The sequence below is a fragment of the Lucilia cuprina genome, chromosome 2 (assembly GCF_022045245.1).
Source record: "Lucilia cuprina isolate Lc7/37 chromosome 2, ASM2204524v1, whole genome shotgun sequence".
NCBI lineage: Eukaryota > Metazoa > Arthropoda > Insecta > Diptera > Calliphoridae > Lucilia > Lucilia cuprina.
Genome location: NC_060950.1, coordinates 55,812,633 through 55,821,400, shown reverse-complemented (window position 1 = coordinate 55,821,400; position 8,768 = coordinate 55,812,633). Strand labels below are relative to the sequence as shown.

General features: G+C 28.8%; 2 protein-coding genes across 2 annotated transcripts; both read left to right on the top strand.

Moving 5' to 3' along the window:
* The first annotated feature begins 4,400 nt into the window (after window positions 1-4,400).
* LOC111686447 (ADP-ribosylation factor 2) lies at window positions 4,401-5,665 on the top strand. The gene has a single exon (XM_023448803.2). The coding sequence runs from the start codon at window positions 4,658-4,660 to the stop codon at window positions 5,198-5,200; it is 543 nt and encodes a 180-aa protein (XP_023304571.1). The 5' UTR covers window positions 4,401-4,657; the 3' UTR covers window positions 5,201-5,665.
* Window positions 5,666-5,820: 155 nt separating this feature from the next.
* On the top strand, window positions 5,821-7,980 carry LOC111686449 (protein FRA10AC1 homolog). Its single transcript, XM_023448805.2, has one exon. The coding sequence runs from the start codon at window positions 7,108-7,110 to the stop codon at window positions 7,927-7,929; it is 822 nt and encodes a 273-aa protein (XP_023304573.2). The 5' UTR covers window positions 5,821-7,107; the 3' UTR covers window positions 7,930-7,980.
* The last annotated feature ends 788 nt before the right edge of the window (window positions 7,981-8,768 follow it).

The window sequence follows — 8,768 nt, the reverse complement described above, 5'->3', positions numbered from 1 at the left end:
GTCTATAGTCTAGTCTATAGTCTAGTCTATAGTCTAGTCTATAGTCTAGTCTATAGTCTAGTCTATAGTCTAGTCTATAGTCTAGTCTATAGTCTAGTTCATAGTCTAAAGTTTATTCCTTAGTCTAGTATATATTCTAGCATAGTCTAGTCTCTAGTATTTAGTCTAGTCCATAGAATGGCCTATTTTCTAATCTATAAGTAGAGCTTAAGTCCATTCAAATTAATTCTATTCAATAATAAATTTTTCAGAATTTAAACACAGTTTAATACAAACACTTCTTAATTTGAACAAAATTGTTTGTTGGGTATAAACGGAAGTACACTGTTTCTTCTTATACACAATATAAAATATGGCAACACTACACGTAACGGAAATAACAAGAGATGCGAATTTTTTCTTAAAAAAAAACAGAAGTATTTTCTAAAAACACTCACAAATAAGAAAAGAAAGAGCAAATAAAAAAGGAATTTAAAGAAGTAAAACTAAATAATAAGATTCCATTAATTTGATTGCATTCCACATTTTGAACACAATGAAAAAAAAAAAAACTTGAGCACATTTTTTTTTTTAATTGCTGGTGTTTGTGTGAGTTGAATTTATCTTTTAGAAGAGATAAATTTATAGTTTGCTCATCTCCATCTGCATATCGTATAATGAGAAAAACAACAAAAGTAAGAAATTGTTTACAAACTTGAGACTTGTGCATGCAGTGTGCGGCTATTGTTGTTATTGCTGTTTTTTTTTTTTTTTTTGGATTCTTATTGTATGTAGTTATAGTTGTTCTTGCTGGTGTTTTTGTCTTGAACCCTTCGCAATCTTTTTAATCAGTAGTTACTTTGAAAATACACGAAATTCTTTTCAAAAACTCTCAACTACAACAGTACACCAACCGAAAAAAAATCGCACAAAAAAATTGTAAAGAATCATCATCATCACCAAAATCATCATCATTGTAGAATATTATTTACTCACACATGCAGATCAATTACTTTACTTGTATTCATTTATTCTTTTGTACTTTTTTTGTATTTTTATTTATTTAACTACTGCGAAATTGAAAAATTATCAATTCATCAAAAAATAAAAAAAAGAACAGAACAGAAACAACAAACCAAAAACAAAAAATAAATTAATAAATGTATAGTAGAGCTGCATTAATCGTATTTAATGTACAATTTATTATGTACATACGTATGTATGTATTGTATGTATACAATATTAATTTAATAAATTTTTGTAATAATATTCATTTAAATTATAGATTTGTTAACGTTAAATTTTTGCACAATTTGTTCCGTCATTTTCTATATACATTTTTGTTTAATATTTAAGCAAAAAAGTGTTTTTTTGCTGAAATTCTGCTTGTTTTTTTTTTGGTGTATCTAAAAGTTTAGTTTTTTTTTGCTGGCCGTATTTTTTTTTTCTACACAAATTATATCTTCCTTTACAAATTTATTCGCGTTTTTTTTCTAATGTATTTTACCATTTAGAAAAACAGCTGCGTTCGTTCGTTGTTGTTGTTGTGATTGTATGTTGTGTTTTTTGTTTTGGTTCAGTTTTTTCTGAATGGAAAAGTTCAAAACAAAAAAATACACATGCAAAAAAAGAGCGGCGCATTTAACCGCACTATACTCTCGCCCCAACGCTTTGACAAACGATCCGAAATTTAACCGTAGTTACGATGCAAATTGTATGAAATTTGCAAAACAACTGAAGGAATAAAATTTTTGTTGGTGGAGCACAATTTTTTATTTTGTAGATGTGTGTTTGTTTGTATTATTGTGAATTGTATTTCGCATTTGCTTTTGTTCATTCTTCGTTATTTGTATAGCCCCCAACAAATGTTTGAACGGTTGTATTTGAAGTGTAGTAGATAAATTGTTATAAGAAAAGTATGTTAATAACCGTTGATTCAAAATTTGGTGTAAAATCGAGTTAAACCTTAAAAATTACAAATATTTTTTAAATTTTAAAAGTTTATAAACGGAAATTATAGAACGTTAAATTACAAAGATTCTAAGAAAATTTCAATTAAATTTTTGTTAAAACTATATACATATGTATAAAGTTTATGATGTATATCTTATATACCCTTCACCATGATTTGAAAAAAAAAACAGTCAGCACCAAAATGTCCTCTTTACAGGTTATTATTGTTATTACTCCCGGCTTAGTTTCAAGTCTCTAGATCAGACTCGGCGGTAGTATCGTTCTGAATACGAAGATTGTCGACCTCTCTATACGCCGGGTATGCTCTAGATACAATATTATAGGAAATTAAAAAAAAAGCCTTTTGAAAAATGTACAAAAAATTTCGCTTTTATAGGTTTTCACCTAATTCCGACTTTATATATTTAATATATCGTTTCTAGATTCATTATTATAAAAAAATCAAAAAGTACAAAAAAGTACTAAAAAATTCCTTTTATAATAGACTCCCACATGATCAGGACTCCACATACCTAATATCATGTTTTTAGGCTCAATATTATAAAAAATTCAAAAAGTACCTTTTGAAAAACAAAAATGTATCAAACAGTTCTCTTTTATGAGTTCTCAACTAATTCCGATTCAACATATTTATTTTAATGTTTTTAGGTTCAATATTATAGAAAATTTAAAAAGCTCCTTGAAAAACGAAAAAGTACCAAAAATTCCCCCTTTATATGTTCTCACATAATAAGGGCTCTACATTCATAATTTCATGTTTCTAGGTTCAATATTATAGAAAATTCAAAAAGTACATTTAAAAAATTAAAAAGTACCAAAAAGTCCCCTTTTATGTGTTCTCGCCTAATCCGGGCATCACATATCTAATTTAATGACTCTCTCTTGTCATTTATTATGGAAAATAAAAAAGTACATTTTTAAAAACGAAAAAGTACCAAAAAGTTCCATTTTATGGGTTCTAACGTAAGCCAGGCTCCACATACAAAACACAAGCGCTGCTCTCTCTCTGCTACTCTTGCTCAGTTGCTCTCGTTTTGCCTTGTTTTTATAAACGAGCGTAAAAAAACAAAATTTACCGTATGATTATGTATTTTGTTTTTGTACAGCATGAATTTTTAAAAGAACTTTCAGAGGTTGTCTCCGGATTTTGCTCATATTTCCGTTATTTATGGACCGATATTGCTAATTTTAAATAGCGGTCTACTCGAAAGCATGTTTAACAGAATAATTAAAAATTCGGATCTCGCCGATATCTGTGGTCCTCAAAAACTGATTTCACATTCAGACTGACAGAGCTTAAGAATATACTTTATGGGGTCGGAAAATTATATCAAAGGAATTATCCTTCTCACGAAGATAATAAAAGTAATATGATTAGGTGAAGTCATTTCCACGGGTGTTTTTTTTTTGTCCATGGAAATTTAGCCCGAACCTGTCAAACTCCATAAAAAATCGCTTATAAAAATTAAAAAAAAGTTCAAAAATGAGTTCCAGTGTACACTTAATAAGGTAGCCTCGTCCGCACAGCTGATCATCAGCTTTTACAATCTTATCTGTCAAAATTCCTGTTTGTTTACATAGAAAAAAAATCGCAAAAGGTGTAAAAATTTTAAAAAGTGAAGAAAATTATGGTTTTAAAGGAGTTTTCTAGGTCAATCGTGATTAAATGTCTTTGTTATCCTTCTCTCTTGATAAAAAAAGAAAATCTTTAGCTCCGGCATACGTTCCAAATCAGTTTCAACTATTTTTAACACGACCAATCACTTTTCACAAAAAACACGTTTAATTCAGAAAATTGGTCTTCCCAATAGATATAGTTATGATTTTCAGACATTCCACGTTTAATTAATATAATATATAAATATTAATAGTTAAAAATTTAAATAATTGCTAAAAACTCATATTTTTATTGTGTTTATTTGTTGCTTTTTCATTCTACACACACAGCTTTTTTTGACAGATGGGATTATTCTACAATAACAAATCGCCTGTTGTTTTTGTATTGTTGTATTTGTTGTAGCGACGAGGCTACCTTATTAAGTGTACACTGATGAGTTCATTGTTCTTATGCATTTTGACATTTACATAAACCAAATGCAAAAACAAAATACATGTAAAATGTTGTTATTGCAGAACTGCCACCACCTTGCATGAATTCGCCTTGTTACGTTTGCATGAGAGAAATACTATTTTGTTTCAATTCACATTGTGTTTTCGTTCAATTTCACTGTTTCATGCGAAAAATTTCCCGATGCGAGAGTTACAGAAACGAGGCACAGAATTAGGTGAAAGCTATAATATAATTAGCCAAAAATCGACTTTTTGTGCAACTAGATTTTTCCGGCAACATTTCAAAACTAAACGCAGGTGAAAACTTAGCCGGCTTACAGTCGTTTTTAAGCCACCGGCGTTATTTTTAGTGTCAACCGACGCCGACCATAATATTTGTAGGCGCAGGGCTCTGCTACGAACACGTCTCGTTTTCGGAAATTGCTGTCAACTTTTTTTCTTTGTTTAATACACTCGGATTATATTTTTACAAATAAATCTAGAGAATTTTAATTAAAAGAAACTGTTATATATATTTATATTTCCTCCACACGTAAAACAAAACAAGAAAAAACTAAAGTCAAAACGAAACAATTCCAGAAAATAGTGATTGTGAAATTAAAGAAGTTGCAAGGAAAGAAAAAGAACTTTGAAAATGGGCTTAACTATTTCTAGTTTATTAACACGTCTATTTGGCAAAAAACAAATGCGTATTTTAATGGTGGGCTTAGATGCTGCTGGCAAAACTACCATTCTATACAAGCTGAAGTTGGGAGAAGTGGTAACGACTATACCGACAATTGGCTTCAACGTCGAGAGTGTGGAGTACAAAAACATTTGTTTTACAGTATGGGATGTAGGCGGTCAAGATAAAATTCGTCCCTTATGGAGACATTACTTCCAAAATACCCAGGGTCTTATATTTGTTGTTGACTCTAACGATCGTGATCGTATTACTGAGGCGGAAAAGGAACTGCAAAATATGTTGCAGGAAGATGAACTGCGGGATGCTGTACTATTAGTATTCGCCAACAAACAAGATTTACCAAATGCAATGAATGCTGCAGAACTAACTGATAAACTGCGCCTAAATCAATTAAGAAATCGTCACTGGTACATACAGGCAACCTGTGCAACACAAGGAAATGGTTTGTACGAAGGATTAGATTGGTTATCTGCAGAACTTGCTAAAAAATAATAAATCCAAAATTAGATTATATTAAAAGAAAAAAAAACACGAAAAAACATAAAGATAAATAAAAAACAATATATTTTTATCGTATACATTTATTATTCAAAAGCATACACCGAAAAAAATTCACGTTTTATAAGTGAATTAAAGAAATGTGACGTGTAAATTCTTATCACGCATAGAAGGTGTAAAAAACTAAACTAAACAATTCCATAATTTAATTTTGTTTATTTACAAAAAAATCTACAAAATACTTTTGTATTTTCATTTGCTTATTTATAATTTTAGTTTTTTCATTTAATTTTAAACATTTCAAAAAAACTTCAATGAATTATGATTTTGCTGCTTTAATTTTAAAATGTATTTCGATAAAATATTAAGTAAACAATTTTATATAAAATAAGTATCAGTATCTTAAATGCAATCTTATGTCTGTTAATAAAGAACTATTTATGATTTATTTTAAAATGATTTAATTGATTTTGATTATTTTACATAAATATTAATTATTTAACTTTTACATAAAACACAAAAAAAACATAAACAACTAAAATTTCAACTTCATAAAACATTAGTCGTCTGACGCCTGAATTTTTTTCGGTGTATACGTATTCAAATATACTTATCAGTGGGGTTTTCTGACCTAAGCTATTTATTGCGGATTTGATTTATAAAGCTAGTTTTATTTTCTACATGAATTTTTGCATTAATTTTTTATTCTCTTTGAGAAGTTCACTATTAAACTTATTTTACTGTTCTAAACAAAATACCTGTCATTTTAAATAATGTGTCATCTTTTGTCGTTTTTTTGTATTTGTGTAAAGTATTCAATTTTATTTATAAAAACTAGGGAAATCGATTTTTACACCCACACTTGCTAAAACCGGATTTCGAATTATTTTCATATATAATTTCAAAACTGTTTTTAGCATCTTAAAATTAAACTCAAAACTATAGCAATCTAAAATTCTAAAGATTATTAATAGCGATAGATTCTTTACATGTCAAGAGTTGCAATTATATTCAGTTTTTAGCTATTCCCTTCGGTCTTGACTTTGAATAAAACATACAAATTTCTTAAATTTTTTAGTTATTATTTGATTCGATTAATTAGATATAAACTTCGGATGACAAAAAAATATCCATTCTTTTCTTTCTGACGATTCGAATTCTAAAAGCTCAACATCCATTGCCATTGGGATTGCCGAACAACCAGACTAGTAAGCAGAGTGTTAGCTCATAGAACCAAACAATCGATTTTCAATTGTATTTGTAGAATTCTAATTATTAACATTTGAACGAAATTTTAGTTATCTTTACCACATATCATTTTTATAGAATGTATACATACATACATACATACATACATACATACATACATACATACATACATACATGCTATGTACATATATCGATGAAACACTGTTATCTCCTTTGAGAAAGTAAGGTTATTTTAAAATGGGTGGGTAACAGGCATTATTAACATAATACACACTTTTTGCAAATACGCACGTATGTATGTATATGGCATATACATATATATGCAAAGACGTTGGTGTTATGCCCTTTTTGGGGAGAATAGGGCTACCAAGTTTTAAATGAGAAAACGTTTAACATATCAAATGAGAAAACATTGCAACATTAAGTACTAAAAAAAACACATTCAAATTCTATATTAAATATCTATATTCTATCGCCGCAAATTCACATAACTTTTGAGCTCAAACAATAGCTTGTCCATATAATATATAAATTAGCTTGAGCTTTGCCTTAAAATCCATTTTAAAATAATTTTTGACTTGGCAACTCTAATCATTTATTTTGTAAACAAAAGTCAGCTGTCGGTTTTATTGCAATTGTTTACATTGTTTTTTCAATATTTAAAGAAATTTTCAAACTCCAAATCCAACAAAATGTTTCCCATATCCCTAAAATCCTTAAGTGACCAAGAACGTCATGATTACATATTGAAAACGTTTATATTAAACAAAAACTATACAGCTGAAAAACGAAAACATAAACGTGACATCGATGTCATACGTGAACATCATCGATTTTTATGGGATGAAGACAACGATAATGCCGCTGAAGATTCCTGGGAGGTACGTTTAGCTAAACGTTATTATGATAAACTCTTTAAAGAATACTGTATTGCCGATCTCAGTCGCCATAAAGAAAATAAGGTGGCGTTACGTTGGCGTACTGAAGCAGAAGTGGTATCTGGTGTTGGACAATTTCAGTGTGGCAGTCGTAAATGTTTGGAAAAGGAACATTTACGCAGTTGGGAAGTAAATTTTGCTTATCAAGAACAGGGTGAACGTAAAAATGCTTTAGTTAAATTGCGTCTGTGTCCCGAGCATTCGGAGCAATTGAATTACACATCTAAGAAACGTGAAGTAAAACGTCTCAAGCATATGGAACGTCAACAGATAAAAGAAGCTAAGCGAGAAAAACGTAAATCTTTGAAAAATAAAAAAACACATACCACTGAAAGTGATAAAGATGTTGATGGAGAGGAATTACAAAGTGAAGAAGGCAATAATGTTATGGAAGATGTAACGGAAAAACATAATGATGAATTAGAAGATTGCACAAGATTGAATAAAAGTAAAGCAGAAGATGATGAAATACAGGCGGCGTCCGAAGATGTTTGGAATAAAAAACCGGATATTGAAGTCGAACCAGTTAGTAGAGAATCTGAATTTGAACGTTATTTAGAGGATTTACTATTGTAATTTTAAAAAGATAAAAAATTTGTAATAGTAGATTAACTCAAGATGTAAAGGTTTGTTTTTAAATTTAATTAGGCAATCTTAGTTCACTATTGTCTAATAGATAGCGCCGTATGAAAACTTCCCACAAGATTTCAACTACAAAGTAAAATTGTATTTTTCATACATGTATATTTGGAAATTTTAATAAGTTATCTATGTTCGATTCATAATTAGATATTTCTTACTTTTACCTTTTGAAAATAAAAATACAAAACATAGCGATTGATTTTCAATATTTTTTATTATAATAATGCTGAAAAAGAATTTATAGTTTAAGTTTAAACTTAATATAAAATATATATTAAAATAACTTGATATTATTTTTTTTTAATTTTTTTCTTTAAATCTTATTCTAATATTCCTTACATTAATATGGTATATAAATAAAATGCAAACAATGAGAAAAAATACATAATATTAATAATATCATGATTAAAGTGTTGTAGCAAATGTAAGTTTATATATTTTAAGTTTTTTAAATAAAGGCCTTATTTTTAAACAAAATTTTATTTTATAAACGTTTAATAAATTAAATTTTCTATAGAAAATTAGTTTTATAAGACGTTTATAAAATAAAATTTTGTTTGTGATTAAGGGATAAGTATTTTGTAGCTAGTGCCCGATCGAACACACATTTGCAGGGCCACACTCAAAATTTAACTCCCAAGATGTACTAATTTACAGGAGAAGTCATATTCTGGACTATAGAACAGTCTATAGTCTGGACTATAGAACAGTCTATAGTCTGGACTATAGAACAGTCTATAGTCTGGACTATAGAACAGTCTATAGTCTGGACT